The 26,369-nt window shown below is 36.4% G+C and overlaps 1 protein-coding gene and 1 pseudogene across 2 annotated transcripts; one reads left to right on the top strand and one right to left on the bottom strand.

The window, feature by feature from the left end:
* The first annotated feature begins 1,125 nt into the window (after positions 1 to 1,125).
* On the top strand, positions 1,126 to 6,748 carry LOC147404799 (carbohydrate esterase, putative (DUF303)). Of its 2 annotated transcripts, XR_015177948.1 has the most exons (3): positions 1,126 to 1,812; positions 6,331 to 6,642; positions 6,723 to 6,748. XR_015177948.1 is itself a non-coding variant. In XM_086440885.1 (2 exons), the coding sequence occupies exons 1-2, from the start codon at positions 1,225 to 1,227 to the stop codon at positions 6,538 to 6,540; spliced, it is 798 nt and encodes a 265-aa protein (XP_086297011.1). In that variant the 5' UTR covers positions 1,126 to 1,224; the 3' UTR covers positions 6,541 to 6,748. The 2 variants fall into 2 exon arrangements, 1 of the variants encoding a protein (XP_086297011.1); XM_086440885.1 differs by having other exon boundaries at positions 6,331 to 6,748.
* A 15,861-nt stretch (positions 6,749 to 22,609) lies between these two features.
* On the bottom strand, positions 22,610 to 25,871 carry LOC147404800 (homeobox-leucine zipper protein MERISTEM L1 pseudogene; annotated as a pseudogene).
* Positions 25,872 to 26,369: the final 498 nt, after the last annotated feature.

Genomic DNA, 26,369 nt, shown 5'->3' on the forward strand with positions numbered 1-26,369 from the left:
TAAGGATTTAACCCTCACTAAGGGTTCTCGGACGCAACTTGTGGCATCCAAAACCATGATTCCATGCTTCAGGGTTGTAAAGGATAAAATTCTATGAATTTCGTAAAAAAATAATCCCAAAAAAAAATTATTTTTCATTGTCAGATTTCAATTTTAAGTTTGGGAGTTATGTCAAAGTTTGGTAGCCATGCATATTCAAAACCTTGAATCAAGTTTAGAAAAAAATTGAGATTTTTATTTATTTATTTGAATTATTGGAAGCAACTTAGAGGGCTGTCGTGTTCGATTGCTGAGGTGGTAATCCAGTTGAGCAAAACAACCCTTTGTAAGGCTCAAATCTTTATTAAGTTAATTAAGAAAATGTTTCTCTTTTAAATTAGAAGACCCACATGAAACTATGGTTTTTAAACTCGGTATTACGTTTCGTCTCGTTCAGTTCCAATATCGAGTTGACTCAGACGATACGTCTCGTCTCGTTCAACATTGAGACAATGGTTTTTAACCATTTAAAAAATCTGAAAAAATTTAGAAATAATTCCTATAAAAATAAATCCAAAAAAATATATAATTAAAAAAAAATCGATTTGGGAGTGAAAGAATTGAGGGTTGAGGCTTTAACTCGTTTGTATCAATTAACTCAGACAAGATTTTCAAAATCTCGTCTGATACGTCTCGTTTAACTCGCGAGTTAAATCATTATTGCACTGTCTCGTTCGTATCACCCGAGATGATCAAAAATATCGTCTAAAACAACTCGCTTATCTCACGATACACGATCGTCTCATAACACTTTGTGAATTGGTCTCGTTGAATTTCGATACCGAATTAACTCGAACGATACGTCTCGATCTCGGAGGAATTTAAAAATCATGCATGAAACAGGTGAGTTTGCACATACCACCTATGATTTCAAAACTCGCCAGAGATCGAGACGTATCACCAAAGTTGCCTCACTATCAAGCATGACAAAGTCAATTTTTCGGACGAGCTATAAAATCTCATATTCATTTTTCATTTTCTTGATTGAGACATTTTAAACATATTGAAAAACTCGTCCCAGACGACTCGGTATTTGACATTGACGAGACGAGACCATGATGCTGCCAACCCCAATCATTTATGAGTAATGTCGTCAACGTGTGACCACAGCGTTGGCGCGTGGTATTGATATCTCCGCTTTTGCCATCAAATAGCACAACTCTCCTTAGTTAGCTGAGGAGACGAATGAGCAGAGAAACAAAGATGGAAATGGACAAGGGAATCGATTGTTCGAATAACTGCGAAACCACTATCGATATCAAACAGATCTTCATCTTATCTGGTCAGAGCAACATGGCTGGTCGAGGAGGCGTAAGCGGAAAACCCAAAAAATGGGACGGATTCGTTCCTCCTGAGTCCCAACCTGACCCTCAAATCCTTCGATTAAACGCCAATTTGCAATGGGAGGAAGCACGTGAGCCTCTGCATTTCGACATCGATTCCAAGAAAACGTGTGGGATCGGACCCGGCATGCCATTCACCAAAGCGATTCGAACCCACGATCCGAACCTGCAAGTCGTAGGTCTGGTTCCGTGCGCTGTGGGTGGAACCACAATAAAGGAGTGGGAGCGAGGACGCCATCTTTACGAGAATATGGTGAAGAGAGCGAGAGAGTCGATCAACGGAGGTGGACAGATCAAAGCTATATTGTGGTATCAGGGTGAGAGTGACACGGGATCTGAACACGTTGCTGACACGTATAAGGGAAACATGGAGGCATTTATCCGAGATGTGAGATCTGATCTCGGATGCCCTTCTCTCCCAATTATACAGGTTAGTATGTATTATGGACTAGTTACATTGCTGTAAAAATGTTTAAGAAATTGTGCTTACTGGGTCACGAGTCGACCCGGGAAAGTTGAATTAGTAAATCGTTTTACTAACTTGGTAAGATTTTAAGTCTTACTAAGGTCTTTGAGCTCAAATGGATTATCACATTGGCAATCCAACATCACAGCCCTCTAGATTTCAAAGAAAAACTCAGAAAAATAAAAAATAAAATTCAAAATTTTTTTTTCCAAAGTTCATAGGATTTTGTCCTCTACAACCATGTGGCATTGGATAATATTTTTGGATTGCACATTCAAAGTTTTAAAACTCGTCCTGCTCAACTTGCAATTGTAAATTAGTTTGAGTCAGATAGAAAATTTACAGAGTTGGTTGTGAAACCTGACTTACAAAACCCTTGATTTTTTACCCAAATATCTTATAACGTTCTGTTTATGTTAGTTTTTTACAAGGTTCGGTTTGTTTTAGCTTTGGAGTTATTGAAAGTTTGGTGCTTATATAGGTAATTTTGAAAGTTCGAAACCTCTAAAGGCAAGTTGCTATAGTAAGAGTTGTCACATTTATCACGTTGAGAAATGACAAGTTTACTTTTCCTTTAGGCTTGGAAGTCTAATCCCCTTCAAGTGGTTGATATCATCTTCTCTTTTTTTCATTTTCTTCCTTTGTAGTTTGTCTAGAATGGCCTTTGATTGAACGAAGGTTCTATTAAATTTGGATAGAGCTTACGGGTTAAGGATTAACTTGGTCTCACATTGTTTGAGCTACCCTAGATGTGTCAAAGTAAAAGATCGTTGTTCATGCCCCTCCCCCATCCAAGTGCAAACAATGGGTAATCCAACAAAAATGTTTGCTCCATCCAAAAATATACCGATCAGGCAACTTGCATAGCAGGAATTCAAGGAGCGGATAACAAAAGGCCTTTATTAGCATTGTGATGAGAAGTAGTAAAGAGGTCACTACTGCAAATAAAAAAAGGCTTTTGATGATCAAGTCAGTCAAAGGTGTTGAATGAACATTTTCAAGAAGGTATGAGTGAAGGAATTAATGCCGCCAATGGTGATGATACAATGGAAATTTGTGTCCATGCATTGGGGGCTTATTTTATTTAGACCATGTGAGTCACATGTTACATCAAACGACAACTTGATAATCTTGATTGACTTAGGAAACATTGATAACTTCCTTTATTCAACTCTTGCCGAGTGGCTTGCCTGTCCTGTGGAAGACTCTAACCAATTTGAAGTTAACTTTGATGTTTTTGATGAATCAAAATGACTACACCCAATCATTCTCATGACCATCACAAACCATTGCTTCTGGGCAAGGGACTTAAAATTTTAGGCCATCCCATTATCCCTACATACAAAAAATTGAGATAGATAAAATAATATGCGAGGTGCTCAATATTGGAATCATATGCCCTATTGTCAACACGCACTCTTCTCTGGTCTTGTTGGTTCGCAAAACAAAGCTAGCCTCGGCAAATGCACGTTGACTATCGTTCATTGAATATATAATTGTAAAATACAAAAATCATGTCCTAATTATTGATGAGTTATTGGATGACCTAGGGGTGCCCAATACTTCACAAAGCTGGACCTACTTTGGAATACCACTAGGTTCCAGTGCATGAAGCAGACATACCAAAGACAACCTTCGAGATTGATGATAGACATTGTGAGTTTTGTTGATGCCTTTTAGGTTGATAAATACCCCACCCACATTTCAAGCTAATGAACTACATATTTTGACTATATGTTTGTAAGTTCATTTTAGTATTTTTTGACTATATCCTCATATTTATTTCCTCTTGGTTGGATCATCTACGTCATTTACTAATCACTCTCTCAATCCTAAGGGAGTATTGCTTGTTGGTAAAAAATTCCAAATGTTGTTTTACTCATTTTGAGGTGGGGTACCTAGGCCATATTGTCTCTAAAGAAAGAATGGCAGTAGGTCTCTTGAAGATTAAGGATATGGTGGAAGAACCTAGACCAAAATGGTTATAGCATTACAAGATTTTCTTGGACTGAATAATTTGTGTAGAATTATTTAAAAAATTAATCAACTCTTAACTGTCCTAATACAAAAAGATGCATTACAATGGGATTCAGATGTTGATGAAGCTTTCAAGAAGTTAAGGAAGGCAATGTCAACCACACTAGTGTTTGCCTTTCCCAATTTTAACAAACACTTTGTGATGAATGTGATGCTTCAGGCATTGAGATAACTCTAGTTTTGATGGAGAAGAGTCAATCACTCATTTTAACGACCAAGGAGTTAGTGCAACAACATCAAGGTATGTTGGTTTATGACAAGGATATGTTGGCATTATATAATTCATGTAGTTACTAATTGGAGGTCGTACCTTATTCATCACCACTTTCAGATGAAAACTTATCATAAAAGCTAAGTACATTCTAGAGCAAGAGATTTCATTTGTGGAGCGTCAAAGGTTAGTTTAAATATTATTGGGCTATGACTACAAAATTGTCTATGTGGAGAATGTGATTGATATCGTGATTTATATATATATATATATATATAATGCCCTCGACAAAATTCGTTGAGAGTGAGCTTGCAATCCTACAATGCCAGGTAATTCATAGACTGCATCAAGGTCTATTATTCATCACAATACTTGGGATACAATGGATCTCAGGTATAAAGATGGATAGTTTTTCTACCCAACTTGACCCAATAAATTAATCTACTGTAGTAGTTTCATGTTTCACCTGCGGCAGGTCATTCAAAATTGCATCGCATATACAAATATGTCTTACCGACTTACTAAAAGGTATTGTGAAAGGAAATCAAACACTTAGTGGAAATGTGTGAAGTCTTTCAAAGAAACAAGGGAGAGATAATAGGATGTCCAGGTTTGGTTCAACCATTAACCATTCTGTCACAACTGTGGACAGATATATCAATTGATTTTGTAGATAGGTTGTCACATTTGCAAGGGAAACATATGATATTCATGGTCGTACATCACTTAACGGATTATGTCCACTTTTCTTCCTTGTCCCAACTGTACACAACATCTATATTTGCTCAGCTATTCATCGAGAATATTTTAAATTGCATGGGTGTCATAGTTTATTGTCAATGATCGAGACCTTGTCTTTTAGAAGCACTTTTTGGAAAAGGGACTCGACTGAATGTGAGCACTGCTCATCATCCCCAAACCAATAGTAAGACTAAGGTGGTCAGTCGATGCTTGGAAAATATTTGTGATGCTTTATAGGTGATGGACCCAAGGAATGGATTCGTTGGATTTCCATCGGCAGAATGGTGGTACAATTCGTCCTATCACTTGCTACAAAAATCACTCCATTTGAGACCGTGTATAAGTGTCCATTGCTCCTCATCACCACCTATACTCATGAATCATCAGATGTGCATCCATTGAACTATGATTTGTGGGATAGAGAGGTATCATGCAATTTCTCAAGGATAATTAGCATGAAACAAGAAGTTGATAAACATTATTGTGAACGAGAATTTAAAGTGGATGATTAGGTATTCGGGAGATTACAGGCAAGCCTGGATAAAAGTCCTTGCATCCTTATAAAACTCTCTCCTCATTTTATGGGTCCTATAAGGTGTTGAATGTATCAGACCAGTTGCATATCAACTCAACCTCCCAAAAGAATCCAAATCCCACATTTCATGTTTCACACATGAAAAAGTAATTGAGTAATTTAATCACACAAAACTAGCTACCACACGCTGCATCAAATGGAGAAATTAAATTTCAGCCATATGCTCTACTTGACCACCACTTCATCAAATGTTGAAATATAGAAATAACTGAGGTCCTTGTTCAATGTGCCACCTTGTCTCTGGAGGCCATCACTTGGAAATCACCCCATCCTCTACAGGAGAAGTTTACAAAGTTTGTTGTTGAACAATCTTGAAGGCAAGGTTTGAACTGGAGATGATAAGGTTCTGTTTATGTTAATTTTTCTATAAGGCTCCCCTTGTTTTAGTTTTAAATTTGGAAAGTTAGATGCCTTTTTAGATCATTTTGAAAGTTAGGTGCCTCTAGAGGAAAGTTGCTATATGGTCATATTTTAATTTCCTTTGATTGGACCATGATTCTATCATTTTCTATTTTGGACCTTATGGTTGAAGAGGAGGGAGGGGTACAAAGTTTTAACTTAGGTTGAAGGTGATTGGTCTTGAGGGAAAATCATGGGTATTTGGTTAAAAGTTGAAGATAGGAGCATTTTAGTCAGTTTTTGGTAGTTTCTCAGTCGAGACTGAGGTCAAGGGTTATCAGTTTGAAAACAAGGGTTCTCAAATATTACCAAACATGGTGTAAGGTGGGGTATATCCAAATTACCCTTATAAAATTTTAATGTTTTTATTTGACTTGTCCAGCTCAACTCACAATTTTTTTTTTAAATTACTCAATGGACTTCCAAGTCGAGGTTCTAATTTTAAAACTATGGTTGTATTTACTATCATTCATCCTGAACTCACACACGTTTCATGCAGGTTGCGATAGCATCCGGGGATGAGAGATTCATCGAGAAAGTGAGAGAAGCGCAACTTGGAATCGATCTCCCTAACGTAGTGTGTGTGGACGCTAAAGGATTACCACTACTGGAGGATAATCTCCACCTCACCACGGAGTCCCAGATAAAACTGGGCAACATTTTGGCTGATGCCTACCTAAAGCACTTCACTTCCTCTCATACTCCCTAATGCACCATCACGTTTTCTTCCTCCATTTTGGCTTGGTTATTTTCAATCCCAACTTAGATTTCCTTTACGTTTGATAGAATTCAAATGCTTGCTAAAACTGAGGTACATCATCTTTGATGGATTTGGTATTATTATATGTTTGATGTTTCTTATTACTTACCAACTTAAACATACTGAATTAGGTTATGGAAGGCTAAGTTGGACTTTCTGGGTTGGACTAGTCCAAAACTCTTAACTCTCAGGTTTGGCACTCCAACTCCATCGCTTGGTGTACCTATGAATATTCGTTGATCTTAAAGACACCTCTAGACTACCAATATATCATGCCCAATTTTATTTCTAGAGTTGTCTTTGTTGTCATAGGGCATCGTTGTAGCATCTATCAAAAAGTCTTCGATACTTAAGTTGATCTTAGGTTCAATTGTCTTAAGGTTTAATTTTTTCCCTAGTTTTAGTGAGTTTCCTTACACGGGACTTGCGCCTACTTATACTCCTGCTCAATATGAATCTCAAGGTGACGTGTAGCTATATGCAAGGTTTAAAATGTCATACCGATTGAATGTTTCTGTTAATGAAAAAACCGATATGTTATTGGCCGATACAAATCAATGCATTCTTATACTTTACTGAAACATTTAATGTTTTAGAGTCAATGTTTCGTATCGGTCTTGGCCAATGGCCTGATACCTTTACGAAACCATACCTATATGATTAGTTGCATCATTTTTCCTATACAACTTCTCACTCTTGTCATAACGAAGAGCGTGTTTTTTTGTTGCTTGGAGATCCATGTAGAAGTGTGTTACTTCACAGTTCATTTGTGTATTTTAAAGGCGGCAACTGCTTTGAAGCGATATCTTTCAAACACTCACAAAGTTGATCTTTAAAATCATTGCAATAATGAGGTTGGCCTTCTTCATTTTCACTGTTGGATCTTTTACCACATTTCAGCATCCTGTTGATTCTTTCCCAATTCTTTTCTGCTTAAATTGAGAATTTCTTCACAAAACCTCTCAAATTTCTTCTTCACTCTTCAATTTCACTCCGGTTGTTCCATATTAAGCCTTCTAGTTCCCTCTAAAAACCTAATTACCTTTTTTTTTTTCCTTCTTTGTTACTCGTCATCCGGGAGAACAATATTTCTAATGGAGTCAATCTCCGTTGGGCATCAACCAATCGAAGTCTAGGTTGGTGAGATTTTCATGGATATGAAGGAGTCTTCTTAATTGTGGTATTTGCCAAATGGTCAGGAAATTCTTCCTTTTAGAGGAATATATAAAGAACGCTAATAAAATGCATAACACACCCACAACCTTACCTTAAAAATGCTTCTAAGATACCTAAAACTACTTTATTCAAGGAACAGTTTGGAAAAAGAAATTATTTCAAGAACTAGATTACAAAATGAATTTTATAAAAAGGAGATTGAAATATTTAGATAAAAAAAATAGTATTCATTAGACAAAGTCTACATGTGGCCCATACTTAAGTCCCGTCACCATAACCCAGTCTGGCTTGACATGTGTGAGTGCGTGCGTTATGCTATGCATCCTTGTTATCCTATAATAACTTCACCCAACAATAAACGAATTGGTATTTAATGTAGACTAACCAAATAGGAAAAAAGCACAATAACTTGAAACATGACTAAACAAGCCATTTTATGCAATTTTATATTCATTCAAATAAAGATATATGGCTTAAGGAATTTGTTTAAGAAAATTACATAAACTTAACATGTACATGCTGTAGTGTCACGTGTTTGATACCATCTTTTGCTCATACAATAATTACTTAAAAAATAATATTAAAAATAAATAATTTTTTTTTTTTGTTCTTCATGACAAAATATAATATGACCCAATAATTTGGTCAAGCTTCCAACTGGATTATGTGCATTTTGAGTTGACCTGATGATTTTCCAAGTCCATTTGGTTAGTTAGTTGTATTGAATTTTGGAGTTGAATTATCTAAAGTCCAATTGAGTCGACTCAGATGAGTTTGACTCAACAAATTTTAAAATAGACTAATGATAATTTGACTCAAAAAACTAACTTGAAATTTACTCGCTTGACATGGCATCTGTATAGAACCATAGATCTTTTTCATTGTGTACCACAAAGAGAAAGGCCTATGGTGATGTGCACATGGCAAGTCAAACGAGTGAATTTCGAGTCAATTTATCATGACTCTTTAAACTCTATTAAAAACCGACTACTTTTTTATGATTTGTCGGGTTGAATTAATTTTCTCATGACAAATTTTTCAAGAAATTTGCATTCCCTTAAAACAAATTCCCTACCATTGAACTGAGCCGAAAAGATTTTTTTTGTTTTTTTCTTGTGTGTGTGTTGTACACATGGTTTTAAATCTCGTCCGAGATTCGTCTAGGTCATCTCAGTCCCATTCAGCAACAATATGAATATACACCGTGTCTCAACATTCACATCATCCCACAAGATAAGTGAGATGTCTCGGACGATATTTTGAAAATCTGGGCAAAGTCAATCGGGATTTTATAGATTTTGATTAAAATAAAATAAAAAATTAGAATTTAAATATGGGTGGCGTTCTTTTGACAAAATCCTATACAATATTTTAGACAAAGTTTTGTCTTATACGGCTAATTTTTTTTTGGAATGGGCTGATTTTTTGTGAGGTTGATATCTTTAGTGAGTAGATCATCCTTACAAAAAATCAGTCAATTCTGAAACTTCTAACTGCATGAAAAGTGATTACAAATTAATGGTAAAAAATTGACGATTCACAATTCTTCAACTTATCAATTAGGGTTTGAAATTTTAGAATTGATTGATTTTTTGTAAGGATGATTTTCTCATGATGGATAACATCCTCACAAAAAATCAGCCTACTCCGAAACTTTTAACCTGTATAAGACAAAATGCTTTGTCTAAGATTTTGTCAAAAAGAAAGCTACCCCTTTAAATATTTATTATATAACTAAAGCATGATTCTATGACTAAATATTTTTCAATCTATCTTATTTTATTAAAATTATAATTATTTTAATTTATATATATGTAATTAATTATTATAAATCGAGTTACATGAATTGTCTCATCTAAGACGAGTTGTCCCGTATGGGACTAGACGTCAAACCGAGCTTTGAAACCATGGTTGTACGGGATAAGACCACCAAACGATAAGCATCTCTTAAAGACTATATGATTACAAAATAATTGACAACTTTGTTAAATGTGTTACACGACAATGTGAAAAATCAAATGAAAAAGACTATACAATTGTCTTCTTATTGCTAGGATGGTCCCGTAAAAGTTAAAATAAGAAAGGGAGTTCTTTTCAAAACTGAGACGTCTGTCATCACCGCTCACTATAGCAATGAACTGTCCGTCCACACGTTAGTCAAGCAGCGTTGGTTCCCGAGATAGAAAACAACGTTTACTGTTGTGGCGGTTTATACGTTCGGACAAAGCCAGTTGTTTCGTGATTCGTTCTCAAAACATAATAGACTCCGTTGAAATTTGAGTAAGATATTTTTCCTTCCATGAAAAATTAACCATGCTGCCTAAAACGCGTATTGTAAGATGCAATATTGGTGGTGTATATCACGCAGATGGATCCCACACACTTAACAGGTCCCACCTAAAAAAAATCATTCAAGAATAATTCAAATAGGATGATCCTACCGATAGGGTTGTTTTTTTTTTTTTTTTTAAATTATTATTTTTGTTTGTTTTTTTTTCTTGTTTTGTTTTATTATTTACCAGAATTCACCCTTGTCTTGCATCCTCTTCGGGGTTTAGGAGAGTTGGGTATTATTAAAAATTTGAGGATAAAGGATAAAAGATGAAAAAATAATAAATGAGCCAAAGAGAAAATATAATAATAATAAAGTTAAAAGAGATGAAGAAGAAGAAAAAAATTAAGTGGATCCCACAAAAAATATAACTTATAGAATGTTTATCCCCACAAAATTATAACTAATGAACATTTTATCTTTCACAAAACTTTAACAATTGTGGATCTTACAATTGTGTTATTATTATATAGATTTATGTGGGTGTGTGAAGGGAGAGTGGCGGAATGAGGACTTAATGGTGTAATATTAGATAGGTGACTTTTTAATGTGATTGAGGTGATCACAATTTTCATCTAAATCATACTAATGATAGTTTAACTATAATTATTGTGTCGAAAAGAGTGTTGAGATAATGAATACTATACATGACAGAAGTCGGACTGAATATGAATCCTATATGTGTCCATGTCCAGGTAGGATTTCATGACTGGATGGGAAAGCTTCCAACATTGCTTAACCCTGTGGTGCCTAAGGTGCTAGACAACTTTGCTCAATGTAGCATATAGCTCAATTGAGTTGAGTAGATACTCTTCCACATACTTGGAAGAATAAATAAATAAATAAATATATATATATATATATGGGTGGTGTTCGGAGACCCTAAAGAGAGCCAAACATTTTTTTCAATGTATAGGTTAGAGACTTCAGAATGGGCTGATTTTTTGTGAGGATAATATCTGTGATGAGGAGATCATCCTCAAAAAATCAGCCCATTCTGAAACTTTTAACCTCATCAAAAGTGATTTATAAAAATCAGACGGTCCACGATTCATCAACTTGTAAACTAGGGTTAGAAGTTTTAGAATGAGCTGATTTTTTATGAGGATGATCTCTTCTCTTCACCATAGAGATCATCCTCACAAAAAAATCAGCATATTATGAAACTTCTAACCCCAATTTTGAAAAATGTTTGGGGCTCTTTAAGCCTCTAAATGCTTCCCATATATATATATATTTCAAAATTAGAATATTTGGTTATGTAATTTTTGAAATAATTATGTCCATCTTTGTAAAACACCCTTAGTGAAATGTGGTGTTGACCCACCCTCTTAGTATGAAACTTTGTTTTAAAACTCGAATGTCCATTGATTTCACTAATGACTTTTTTCTCTACTTGAGAAAGGCAAACATAAATATGTTAATTAAAAATATTTTTTAATATCTAAAATTAAGAATTACATTTACTTTTCAAAAAACTAAATGTGTAACTTGGTTGAGTATCCAATTCAATTCTTTTGCAATTTGATTTTGTGTAGTTTTCTAGTTGACTTATGGTCACAAAAGAGTTCTACTAAGTACCAATGTTGTAAAGAGGCGTCTACACTATGTGCCACACATATCCAAAAATATGAAGTGGATAAGGTTTGTCTATGTGGAAGCCTTTCAATTGGGTGACTCCAACAATCGCCTATACCATGCAAAATGACCATTCATTTGCATTTCCATCCAATAGGAGTGTAGTCCTTTTGAGAGTCAATTTTGTACTTTATTGTTTGTCTCACATGACTTGTACAGGCCATGGCTCGCGATCCAATCTTCAACTAGTATAAATGACACTGATCTTGCTCCTAGTAGGAGAAGTCGTAGAGTAGGATCTACATCTTCATTTGTTGCTTGATCAATTGACTAAGTATCTACTATATGTAAAGAAAAATAGGTACATTTGAACCAAGAAAACAAATAGAAAAAAAATCAATCATAAGATGCAATCACACAAAAAAATACAAATTTTGCATGGTTCTCTTAAGATTGAGGTATGTCCACAGATCACACCGATTCCACTATGAAGAGAAAACTTATAGTTACAGATTACACCTGTGCGACCAAAATCCAATTGATGGTGTTGATGGATTCTACCTCACAGATCCAAAATTGCTCCTGTCACCTTCCTCCTCGTGTTGGCGTAGTACCTGCCAAAATCACTCCAACGCTCAAGTTAGAAAAGCAAAGGAGTAGTCTAAAGAACTGGTTAGACCTCCAATTCGTTAAAAGATCATCTCCTTAGTAAAAATAATGTTATTTATAAATCCTTACTGCAAATTAGGCTTTCCCCTTCTCATGGGGGGTGATCCCAAGGAATCCCTTGATTCTTTGGAATCATAAACGGAATGGGGATCTTTTGGATTGACTATACTATACTAGAGAGATCTCTTCCGAGATCTCTGGGCTTAACGTACATGTATCAAGATTATAGATATTCTTTAACCAGGTATGCCTTGTGTGGACACGTGATTTATTCAACATTGAATATATCATCCACTTTGGGGGATTTTGGAGTCGCCACCATTCATATTTGAAATGGGTGTGAATGGTCACCCGGATTACATTTTTTGAAAAATATGTCATTTTTGACATTTTGTGACTCATACAGATATGACTCATTTGGTCCAACTTTTGATTTTAGGTAAGGGGACTCATTTTATGGAGTAGGAAAGGTGTTGGCACCCTACTCCATCCACCATGGTGGTAACCTCGGATTCGATCCATTCTTGAGAATAAAAATAAAATAAAAGGAAATCGAAAAATCCAAAATGTGCCATCAAGTATGAGGGACTTTAATATTGATTCAAACCATTGAGGGCACCCTTCTTGAAAAAGGGGTCCTTTGATGGTTCAAGCCATTGATGTGTATGTGTAGGTATAGAGAAGGGGAGAAGTAGAAGAGGAAAGTGGGGAGGAGAGAAGGGGGGTGATTTTTGTCCCAAACCCACCTTGAACTTGATTTGATCTTCTTTATCCTCCCAAAATATGAGTCTTCTTTTTTTATCTTGATATGATAATGAGTTAGTCTTTTGATGGTTGATGATTGAGTTGATAAATTGGGAGAATTGAGGGATTGAGTATGATAATAAGAGAGAATTGAGAGTTAAGATTAGAGGGTTGAGTATTATAGGAAGAGAAAGAGATTTTTTTTCTTATGAAACTTGGGGGTTTTTCTCAAATTTTCATTAGGTAGTGAGAATTGAGAATGAGGGGGGTTTTATAGAGTTTGAGAGTTATTTTTAGGGATAAAATGGAGTGAAATGTTGGGAGAGTAGAGAATGACATGAGTTTTGAAGGTGGGAGGTATGAAATTAGGAGTTAGGAGAGGGGTAATTATGCAATGGAGGTAAATGGGTTGTGTTTTGATCCAAATGGTTTGGATCTTACCCAAACCATTTGGGTGGAGTGTTTGGTGAAGTGAGATGATGGGTGTTTAAGAGGATGATTGTAATTGAGTGGTGTTTGATTTAAGAGAATGGAGGGTGTAAGAGGGTGGTTGGGAAGGTTAGGGAGATGGTGACATGTGGCAAGATGTGTGGAGATTAGGTATTTAAATTTAATTGATGGGAGAGAATGGGTGTTTAATTTGAGAGGAGGGGTGTAGGTTTAGGTTGTAGAGATGGGTTTGTAGGTAATGATAAGGGTAGATTAGGGGAAGGTGATGGTTAGTAGTAAGGAGTGATGATAGTAGATTAGGGGGAGTTGATTGTTTGATGAAGGATGTGAGATGAGGTGATGACATGTGTCATTTTTTATGAAAAAGTGATGATTGGTTTGATGTGGGTAGTGGTTTGTGAGTTAGGGTTAATGGTTTAGATATGGATAAGGGCTTAGGGGTATTAGGCTTGGGTTTTAGGAAGTTTTGGATTTTAAGAATTAGTTGGAGTCATTTTGGATTAGGTTTTCAAGGGTGGGTATGTTTTAGGTAATGTGGGATTAAATTTAGGTTAGGGATTAAGGTGAAAAACGCATTTTATGTGTGTTGAGAGTTCGTGGGCTTGGGGTATTTTTGATTTGGGAGCGGAGTGGTGAAGATTGTGGAAAGTGGTGAGTATCCCAAGTCTCATTTTGCATTTATTTATCCTTTTAGGGATTTTGGGGATCATTGGATTGATCAAAATGCCACGTGTTGGCAAATTGAACTTTTTAGGCCCTTTGGTGAATTTATCGATAAATCGAGTATTTTTACTTTGGGAGCGGAACAATGCAGTGGAGATTGGAGAGATGTAGGGTAGGTCAAGTCCTTTTGGTGGGCCCACTAGACCACTAGGAGGTCTCAGGGGCCTCGGTTTGATCAAAATGTCATATTTGAGAGATTCAGGCTTTTGAGACCCGTTGGCCAATTTTATTGAAAGATTGTTGTTTTTGGGCCCTTTCGAGTGGGGGAGGGCCCGTTCAAATTGGGGTGTCTACACCCTGCTTAGCATACTAGGTCATTTTCAATGATGTGCTGCCATTTATAGCCATACTAGGCTCTCTCTACTTTGGCCTGCCTTGCTGCTAGGTAGCACCCGTATACTGATTTGCATATGGTACCATTTAACCGGCCTAGACATGTGTATAGCTTAGATAATTGAGTGGTTATTTCCCTCTACAACACCCTTACACCAAAAACAAGAAATATAAATACCACATGAAATATAACTAGTGGTTTACCTAATATTAGTGAAATTACAAAAATACCTTGACGGCATGAAGACCTGGCTTGATTTACAATACCTCCTTGTTGACCAGTAGTATTAGTCTCAACAAACCACAACATTATAGCCAATCATAAATTATCCATATTAATTAAGATGTTGTATCCAATTTGTAGAGATCTTTTTCTCTTGACCATCTTTGCTTTGAATTTCTTACAATAATGATGATTCCTATAAGCTTTTTCTAATCTAAGGTACCATTGTACTAATTGCCAGAGAGACTCCAATGCCTAAGTGCTCTGAGTAAATATATTAGATCTCAAATCAACGAAGAGTCAAGAAGCCCTTCTTCTTAAAGATCATCTCTTTTTTTTTATAGACATTCTCCTTTCATAACAGTCTTATCTTCTACGATCTCTTTTCTATGATTCGTGGGATATGGGAATATCCATCCTAAAGATTTTAGTGGATAATTGAGAAAAGAGTTGATTAAGGAAAAACTCTCCTAAACAGTTCATTTCACATCCAAGGATCATATTTAATAAGATGTTTCCTCTTTTAAGTAGGATTTTCTCATTTAGAAATCTGGTCGCTAGATCGGACTCCCCCGATTGGATTGAGATCATCATCATCTAGAGATATTATGGTTTTGATGAGCCCACTGCACTCCTTTGTCTAATCACCAATAATACATTTATTATTGATGTATGATAAAATATGAATTGGATCTAGACCTTACACATGTTTGAATCCATGAATGATTTAGCGACAAAGTAGGATCTGACACTACCCAAATGTGTGGCACCTAAGGAATTCATTGACTTTGCTCAACATAACATAGCGTAGCTAAGTCGAGATGAGTGTCTGCTTATCCCTAGGCAAGGGAGGGGCAAACTATGGCAGAGTAATAGGATGAGCTGTCCTATTACTTTTGAGTCAAATTGGGAAGGTACCCTGAGAATCATGGGATCATTAAAATATCATCAATTACATTTTTTCTTCAAGGGAGAATTTCATATTATACAGGGGCTTTTGGTTCAGAGGCCCAAGAATTTAGAAGTAAAATATGTCTAATTCTCATTGAATAAGGAAAGAGGGTGACGTGGAAAATTGGACAGTTAAGGAAAGGGGTTGACCTATAAATAGGAAAGAATGCCTTAAAAAAAGAGACTTTTAGAAGGTGATCAAAGCCCTTGGTTGTTACTTTTCACAACTTCAATTCTAACTTGAGTGTCGGAAGGTGTTTGATAAGTACCACACTAGTTTTCTAACATGTTCGCAGAGAAAGAGAGCCTAGCATCAAAGAGATTTGAATTGTTCGAGATAAGCCAAAGAAAAATACCTCTGTAATTGACTTTCGTATATGGTTAGGATAATTTACACGTTTTACACTATACACGATCCATTGCATACTAGTCGGTACAATATTGTTTCCAATTTCCTACGAGTCGTTCTACATTGCACTGACGTGACAGTGCACAGAGAACCATAGATTTCTTTTCTCAAGATATATGGAAAGAAATCTATCATTGTTTGCACATTGCCAGATCAACGCAATAATGTTGAACGAAGTTAATCCAGCATTTTCCATTTCCAATGCTTCCATCCCATGTGTCCAAGTCCCAATTTGACATCAACCCCTTTTTTGACACGGTGCTTAGAGTGACACAATGTCTAAAGTCGTCCTAGCATCTCACCTGGAATCAAGAGGGTGAATATGGCACCTAACTTGGTATCATGCTTGTTGCACCACCCACACATGGTAAGTTGATTGAAATAAGTTTTGGTATCAGGTCTACCTGAAATTCAATTGAGTCGAGTTGACTCAATCTAATACTAGACCAGTTTCAAATTATAGGTATGCACTATCTACACGCAATCACAAATCTTTTACTTGTGGCCTATCAAAGAATGTAGATCTCAACCTAATATCCAAATGGGGTGATAATATACTCCTATGGGTGCTTAGTCTTGTTAGGCTAGAGATCACCTAACGAAGACAACGTTAATTTTTGGAACTTGATATTTGCTAATTAATTATGGATAGTATCCCAAAACGGTGAACCCCAAGGGAAATCAAGCCTAATGGAAAATCAGGCCTTGATAAGCTCTTTATGAAGGGTAGATCAAGTGTTTGAAATCCTACGAAGTTATGAATTCCTTGGGGCCACCCTCTACAGTTCAGTTGATCCTCGACTCAACCAGTAGCACATAAGATTTTCTGAGGGGGCTGTGGGTGTAAGTCTCACCCAAAGTGTGGGAATACCATCGATAAGTAAAACATATCCCAAAACAGTGACTTAGCAAAAAGAAAAAAAAAAAAAAGGAAAATTATTTAAAAAAAAGGGTTAAATATTTTAATATTTACAAAAAAAAATCTATCTTTTCAAAAATTACCAAAAACGAATTGAGTCGCTGGGCAGTCCAACATTTTGGTAACTTGTTGGACCGTCCAGTATTTTAATCTGTTAAAGTACTTTGATTTATTAAGGTCCTGTCTTTTTGAGTTTCAAGAGGTAGTTTTTTTTGTTTTTTTTTTCTTTTAAGCCAAAAAAAATTAGATAAATGATATTTGTTTGGGCTTTTTTGGCTCTCATGGATTTCAATTAAATCCCAAAAGTAGTTCCTAAAAGAAGTCGCCAAAGAGAGACTCCTTCAAATGGCTTTTGTAGGAAATCACAAACGTAAAACGGTTCAAGTATAGTTACCAAAATACTCTTCATCTTTAATCAAATTTTCAACCAAACTTAACCTTAAAAAATAAAATGAGATTACTAAAATACCCTTCATCTTTCGAAATGCCCTTCATCTTTAATCAAATTTTCAATCAAACTTAACCTTAAAAAATAAAAGGGAATTATCAAAATACCATTCATTTTTATCAAAATATCATTTATCTTTAATCAAATTTTCAACTAAATTTAATCTTAAAATACAAAAGAGAATTACCAAAATACCTTTCATCTTTAATCAAATTTTCAATCAAACTTAACCTTAAAAAACATAAGAAAATTACCAAAATACTTTCATCTTTACCAAAATTCCCTTCATCTTCCAAAATACCTTTCATTTTTATTAAAATATCCTTCATCTTTAATCAAATTTTCAACCAAACTTAACTTTAAAAAATAAAAAAGAATTATCAAAATACCTTTCATCTTTAATCAAATTGCCAAACTAAACTTAATCTTAACAAATAAAAAGAAATTATCAAAATACCCTTCATCTTTACCAATTATCAAAATACCCTTCATCTTTAGTCAAATTTTCAACCAAACTTAACCTTAAAAAATAAAAGGGACTTACCAAAATACCCTTCATCTTTAATCAAGTTTCCAATCAAACTTAACCTTAAAAAATAAAAGGGAATTATCAAAATACCCTTCATCTTTACTATCAAGATCAAAAGTAATTCATCATCACTACTTTATTACCAAAACACACTTCATCTTTATATGGATGTTGGATTGTGTATTATGCAGGTATTTTCTTTATTCTATATTCATTTTTAAGAGGAGATGCTGTTGAAATTTCGATAAAACTATAAAATTTATAAATTTATTTAAATTAAAAATAATTATTTTTTTAATTTTTTAATATATATATATATATATATATATATATATATATATTTATTTATTTATATATATTGTAATTATATATTTATTAAGGTATTTTACTCATTTTTTGTGCATTTTGGGTGCATTATCAACATTAAGGGTATTCTGGTCATTTTACTATAATCCAGCGATAAAAAACTGTCAAACAAACATCAATTTATGGCTTATGTGCTTCTGTAACGAACAAGCTTCTACTGGATGTGGCTTTTCAGGATTTAGGCTTCTGCTTCTTCCATAAGCCAGTTTTTGGAACTAGAGATGGCTTCTATAAAGAACAGACCCTAAAAATGCCCTTTGAATGCTTGAAACATTGGAATGCTGGATTGTACAGCGTTTTAATAATTTTCTTTAACACATTACTAATTAGCCTCCATTTAAAATGTTGGACAATCCAACGAGTTACTAAAACAATGGACTATCCAACAACTTAATTCGTTTTTGATATTTTTTAAAATATACATTCTTTTTTGAAAATTTTAAAATATTTAATCCTCTTTTAGTAATTTTCTTAAAAAAAATATTTCCAAAACAGTGTTACTACAAGCTAGGTAGATGTTTTATTGTTTTACCCTAACTTTGTTTCTCCCCTTAGCAATGGCCAACCTTAATTTGTTAGTAGATAGTTCAATAGAAGTGAGGGTATCTAGGTAATTCAACATTTAATTACTGCTTGAGAAAATCTCAGTTGGTCACAACTCACAAACACCATTCCCATCATGTGTTTCTCATAGAAAGTAATTCTGTGTGGCATAGGATTATAAAAGTATTGGATTTAGATTGGGTCATGGGGGTACCAAAACAAATCCAATATTATATGGAGAGATATCTTGATTGAAATATAATATGTAAGGATAGCATTTATAATCCCAATATGTTATCAGACCGTTGAATGGTCTTGTCACTAATAATATCCTATAAAAGAAAGAATTTTTTTTTCAAAATGTGATCGACTACAACCTGAAAACTGGAAAATTTGACTGGCCAATGCCGACGACTTTTAGAAATTGATTTTTGACAACCCAAGGCCATGGAAATTTTAATGTTTGCCAAATTTGATTGCTTAGAGCCATCAAATTCCTCCCATCCTCTATTAATTTGATGGTTTCGTCCTGTTGAAAAAAAAAACTGACAATGAAAAAATTTGACTCCTTGACCCATCAAATTTTATAAGTCAAATATATGCATTTTAATGTTTTGAACTTTTGACGAAATTCCTATTCTAGTTCATTGTTCATTCTAATTCCCAAAATATGAATAGCGATATCGCACTAAATGAAAATGGATAAATTTGAAATCAAAATCTATCGAATTGGGCTAAATTCAAGCAAAATCGACAAACCTTGGCCTCAAATTTACACCTTTTTCACTTAGTGTCATAGGTTTTTTAAGTGGCTATCCCATTAATATAAAGTATTGAGATCGTTGATACATTTTTTAAAAGTGACAATCATGTTGATTATAAAGTGACGATCTCAAAAGTTTACTATATTTTAGCAAGATTGTCATTATGTAAATTAATAAAATTGTCACTGTAGAAACCCCAATTTGATCGAACAAGTATGAGAGCTCATTTGAATTTAGTATCGGAGATCAAATTGAGAGAATTCCAATGAATTGAGTGAGACCCAATCAAACCAATCAAAATCAATCAAACAAGAAATCAAAATATGATATTTTCCTGGCCATAAGAGCAAAAGGCCAAGCAAAGGCATAGCATTGCCATTTGGCACATATGGCCAGGGCATTTGTTATTCTGATATTTGCTTTGTGGTGCATAGGTATTGTAGACACGGGATTTCGCCATTACGATGACCCTATCTACGATGGTTTGGAGTCGCCACCATTCATTTTTGTAAGTGGGTGTGAATGGTCACCCGATGTGCATTTTTTTATATAGAAAATGTGACATTTTTTGTATTTGGTGACTCTCGATAGATAAAGGTGAATCAACCCTTGAGATTCGGGTAAGCGACTCGGTTGGAGAAAAGGGAAGGTGTTAGGCACCCTTTTCTCCCCACTAGATAGTGGTAACCTCAACTCAACTCGGTCATTTTGATTTTTAAAAAAATGTGAAAAACGATGTGCCACGTGTTGTGCATTTGTACCCTAGATAGGGGTTCATTTTCGGCTTGATCATAGGGTCATTCCATTGATGGAAATGACCCTTATGGATCTTTAGCCTTGGGGTTCATTCATCCTAAAAAATAAAATGAAGGGGAGAGGGTGATAGGAGAGGGAGGAGGAGAGGGTGTAGAAGAGAAAGGGGGGGGGGGGTTGCTTTGAACCCACCTTGTATCTTCTTTCTTCTTCTTCTTTGAGTCTTCTTGAGTCCTTAGTATTTTAAGCAAATACAACTTTTGTATGGTTGAAGGAATAGAGAAGAGATGATGAGTGTAGTAGGTGGTTTTTTTTTTATGAGACTTGGGGAGGGTTAGTGTGAGGGAATTGATGAGATTTTTCTTAGTGAGAGGGGTGATAGTTGTTAGTAGAGAGAGTTGGAGAGAATTTTTGTAATGAGAAGTTGGGGGCCATTTTTGGGAAGAGGAGGAGGGTATTTATAGATGTTGAGGAGTTATTTTAGGGATATAATGGGGTGAAGTGAAGAAAAAGGGTAGAATGGTTATGAGTTTGAGAGAGAAATGGGTGTAATTTAGAGGAGATTGGAAGGTATTTAAGGAAGGGGGGTTAAATGGGTGAGTTTTGACCCAATGGTTTGGATCATACCCAACCCATTTGGGTGGAGTGTTTGGTGAGGTGAGTTTAAGATGGTGGTTGAGATTAAATGGTATTTGGTTTAAGAGAATGGAGGATTTAAAGAGGTGGTTGATGATATTTTGGGAGGGTGAGGGAGATGATGCCATGTGTCAAAGTGGTTGGAAATGAAGGGTTGAGATAAGTTGATGGGAGAGGTTGAGTGTTTGACTTGAGAGGATGGTGTAGGTTTAGGTTGTAGATGTAGGTTTTGTAGGGAATGATGAGGGTAGATTAGAGGAGGTATAGGTTAGGGGTGTGGGTAGATGTGTTTGATTTGAGAGAAAAGGTGATGGGTTGATGTGTGGGTAGATGGGATTTAAAACAAATTAATGGGGTAAGTAGTTGGGTGAGGGAGGTGAGATGGGGTGATGACATGTGTCATCTTTGATTATCAAGATGGTGATTGGTTGATGTGGGTAGTGGTTGATGGGTTAGGGTTGTGGGTTGGATATGAATTGGATATGGATTTGGGCTTAGAAGCTTTGGAGTGTTTTGGGTTTGGGTTATGAAATGGTTTTGGATTTTAGGAATTGGTTGGGGGTTATTTTGGAATGGATTTTGAGGGTATAGGTTGGTTTTAGATTTTGGTTTATGTGGATTGATTTTAGGCTAGGGGTAAGGTGAGAAATTGATTTAGAAAAGTGTTGAGGGCTCATGGGCCTATGGTTTTTTGCGGATTCGGAGGCGGAACGGTGGTAGTAGAGGAGGGGTAGGCATCCCAAGTCTCACATTTTTAATTTTTTAATTTTTTTAGATTTTTGCAATCATTAGTTTGATCAAAAATGCCACGTGTTGGCGAATCGGGCTTTTTAGGCCCGTTGGTGAAATTTATCGAAAATTTGGCATTTTTCATTTTGGAAGCGGAGCGGTGAATATTGGGAAGACGTAAGGTAGGCCGAGTCCTTTTGGTAGGTCTCCTAAACCATTGAGAGGTCTTAGGGGCCTCGGGTTGGTAAAAATGTCACTTTTCAATGACTTGGGCTTTAAGGCCCGTTGGCCCATTTATTTAGAAAATCGATATTTTTGGGCCCTTTCGAGAAGTGGCCCATTCAAATTGAGGTGTCTACAGCTGCCCTTCTTTGCAGGAATTGCGTGCAAAGAACTGCAAAGAATAGACTAAACCCCTATTTGTACGGGCCATAAAAGTTCTGTACAAACACGATATCAAATTATCGATTGTATTGAAGATTTTTGTGGAAAATGGCTGCTCAAGCACGGGGTCTGACAGAGTTTTGCCTTATTAATTCATTGATCTCGATGGCGCGGAGCTCGTGTGAGATCTTTGATTTGATGAAAATTTGATGAGTTTTGAAATCCGACTATTTCTTCGATCGTGTTTTAACAAATCGAAGTTGAGTGCAACTCGAAAGGTTTTTAAAATTCTTTTTTTTTTTTTTTTTCATTGCCTTCTTTTGTTGATCTTGCCCGGTTTCTATCATAAGCTAACCTTCTCAATTCATGCATTGTCCTTTGATACCTTTGATCTTTTCAACGGCGCAAGCAGTGAGGTTGTTAGCAGTCGCCACAAATCCAAGAGAGAGTTTTGTAGTTGGAACCGAATCGACCAAGACCTGTTGCATTGGTGCTACTCTCTTGTAATATCAACATGTTGTTCTGACTGGAATTTGGAGTATTAACTCGCAGTAGAGAAACACAGTTACCAGGATCTCTACCATTAGCAATATGTGTCATTTCTTGAACAGTACCGCCATTAGAAAGAATGTCCCACTCACTTTTAAAGTTCTCATCGCGAAGGAAATTGAAAACTCCCTTTGGTGAGACTGGAAGCTAGAAAGAAGTAGCTGCACTTAGCATAATACCAGGAGGCCTGCTGAGATCATCTATGCTTTTTCCAATCATGGCCCTTACATCTTCAGCGCCACTTCCCGATAATGTTGTCCATGTGTGAGCAGTAGAAGCACTTACACCAGAACAAAAACTCATCACCATTCTTTCAGCTAACTTCAACGTATTCTTTCGCCCTTCTTGACTTGTGATCATACCAACATCTCCAGCGGGCATGTTACTAGCCATAACATTTGCAAGGCGTTCACCTTGTTGATCTAGGGTAGCAACCCAACGCTTTGCGCCAAACCCAAAGCTGGAGTTAACCAGTGTTTTATATATACTATGAACTGCTTTACCATCCACTTCTACGTGTTCGACCCATATAACCTTGGAGTAACCATTTGGCATTTCTTGGATTTACACAACCTGATGGCCTTCTTCGACATCTCGATATCAGGCTAGGACACAAATGATCCAAGGACACATCAACAACCACCCAAATTCCCTCGGAGTGCTGTTTACAATATCTTACAAAGAAACTTTCTCGGGTTGGAACCAGAGGTGAAGGGACTTGGAATTCTGCTGTCATCACTCGAAGGGCTCCATTGTAATTTCCTGCTACGCCTGTTGATAGAACCTCAAGAGTTGTTGCTTTTGAAACAATGTTAGAAAACACGGTGGACCACTGATTCACATCCATAAGGATCTCAACAAGGTTAATGTGATTCATGATAACAACGGCAGTTTCTCGAGAAGCTTCTGATTTCAATCCACATAGTTTTGGTCCAATTCCCCTCGGGAATGTTTGTATGTACTCATCTTCACTTAGAATTTCATAAGCATCGTTAAGGCCACGCATCCATAAGGGTTTCCCTAGTTAGGTCATTCTTATAAACTCTTCCATTGCTGCAACTGTAAGTTCGATGATCAATGGTTTATCTACCTCAGTAGGCCCGGAGAGTGATCTTAGGAGGGGCTTGCCTGCGGTCCCTTCTTCGATGCCTTCGCGTCTTGTCTAGTGAGTCGTGATGATGAGTCAGGCTGAAAAATTGATGATGAGTCGGGCTGTCCGGCTCCGTGCTTTGTAAGAATGCTTTGACTCTTTTTTTCATGATGTTTGATTGATTTCATTACAAAATGTTGAAAGATTAATGCAAAGAAAATAGGTTTTGTACTTACTTGGCCTCAGGTGTATCTAATGCTTTGAAAACTTGAAGTTTTGAATAAGTCCTTGATTTTTTCATCATCGGCCCAAAATATTAGTTTTTCTTTTTGAAATTTTTATGAAATATCTTTATCAAATGAGTAAGATAAATTCAGAGTTTGTAAAATCTTTGGTTGCGACGATCTTGGTGTTTTTGCCAATCACAGAGGATATAAACGTCAATTGCTCTTTTGATTCCTTTAGAGTCATTCCCAGTGCCCTGGTATTGGAAGACTATTATCCGTTTGGGTCTCGGGATTTTGGAAAGATTTTGCCGTTCACAGTTTATACTCTTGCGGGCCAGGAGTTGTTTTTTTTTTTTTTTTTTGTTAACCCTTATTGCCCCTGATGCCAATTACGGTTTTCATCAGACCCGGTTTCCACATTTTTACGCATCGACGTCCTTTTTGGGTTTTTCATCGTGCTGGTGGCTTTGATCTTGCCATAGTCTGATTCTTTTACTCATAGCGCCCTTTCAGGTTTTCACTATGCCCTTTCAGACCATGCTTGTATTTTTCTAGATTTTTCATTACAACTCTGCTCGGAGTCTCTGTGTCTTTGTGGCTTGGTGACTTAAGTTGAGCTGCAAGATCGACGACTCTACTCTTGTAGGGGTACTCTTTTTTTTCGAATATCCGATCTGGATTCCCCTCTCGAGTCTTCCAACGACTGACAAGACTTTGAGGTCCGGACCAAGTTGCAAGATCATTGGTGTTGCCACCGTCGTTATGTTGCCCTAGAACATTTCCTGATCAAAAAGGACTTTAAGTAGGACGAAACGTTGGCTTAGGCTTATGGTAGTAGAAGGTTACAAAAAGGTTAAGGTCTGGGTCTTAGTTTATCTAAAGTGGAATAAACATGGGGTTCGTCTATTTTTGTTTCGGAAAAGTGATCTATGTCTCCTCCCAGCGTCTCTCGAACTTGTTTAGGCTGGAGATTTGGGTTGAGCCAAGATCAAGTGTTCGAGTTTTTGACTTTCTTGATTTTTTTTTTGTATTTTTAGCCGTTTACAGTTTATCCTCATGCGGGCCAGGAGTACTTTTGATGCTTTTGATTTTTCTATTTCTTTCTGATCTTTTTTTTTTTTTGTAGTTGTTGACTTACCCCAGTCTTAGGTTAAGAAATGAACGTGATGGCTCAAAAGGGTTGACTAGGGTGTGATGGTTTGTTTGGGATAACAAAAATGGCCTTTCGTCATCTCAGGGTCAGGTCTTAGGCGTAATATTTCTTAACAGTGTCAGCATTGATCGGTTGCGGGAAGACTTGTCCGTCCATTTCTGTGAGAATCAGAGCTCCTCCTGTCATTACCTTCTGTATGATGAATGGTCCCTCATAGTTTGGTCTGAACTTTCCTCTGGCGTCTTCTTTAATTGGTAGAATCTTCTTTAAGACCAGGTCTCCTGGCGAGAAATGCCTAGGCTTAACTTTCTTGTTATAGGCACGAGCTATTCGTCGTTGATAGATCTGTCCATGACAAATGGCTGCAAGGCGTTTCTCTTCAATCAGATTCAGCTGATCAAACCGAGCTTGAATCCATTCAGTCTCATCTAGCTCTGCTTCTTTTAAGATTCGGAGGGAGGGAATCTCAACCTCTACGGGTAAGACTGCTTTCATTCCGTAGACCAGTGAATACGGAGTTGCCCCAATCGAAGTTCTGAACGAAGTACGGTAGGCGTGTAGTGCAAAGGGCAACAACGTGCCAATCTGTATGTAACTGCCATCTGTATGTAACTGCCATCTTCTCGATTATTTTCTTGATGTTCTTGTTGGCTGCCTCGACTGCTCCATTCATCTTAGGTCTGTAGGGTACAGAGTTGTGATGAGTGATCTGGAAGTCTTCGCACATTTTGATCATGTCCTTGTTCTTGAAGTTTTTAGCATTGTCAGTTACCAATCCGCTGGGAAGTCCATACCGACAGATGATGTTATTCTTGACAAACTTCAAGACATTGGTTTTGGTGACATTGGCATATGAAGCCGCTTCTACCCACTTGGTAAAGTAATCGATAGTAACAAGGATGAAACGATGCCCGTTTGCAGCTTTTGGCGAGATCTGCCCAATGACATCCATGCCCCAGAGTGAGAAGGGCCAAGGAGTGGTCATATTATGTAATTCTGAAGGTGGGGCATTGATTTTGTTGGCATATATTTGGCATAGATGGCATTTGCGGACATGTCGATAGCAGTCACTCTCCATTGTCGACCAATAGTATCCCATC

This window comes from Akebia trifoliata, chromosome 4 (genome assembly GCF_017979445.1).
Source record: "Akebia trifoliata isolate Shusen 1 chromosome 4, ASM1797944v1, whole genome shotgun sequence".
NCBI lineage: Eukaryota > Viridiplantae > Streptophyta > Magnoliopsida > Ranunculales > Lardizabalaceae > Akebia > Akebia trifoliata.

Coding starts and splice junctions, on each gene's coding strand:
- LOC147404799 (XM_086440885.1), top strand. CDS start 1,225: ATGAGCAGAGAAACAAAGATGGAAATGGACAAGGGAATCGATTGTTCG. Junction 1,813..6,330: donor CTTCTCTCCCAATTATACAG/GTTAGTATGTAT, acceptor CGTTTCATGCAG/GTTGCGATAGCATCCGGGGA.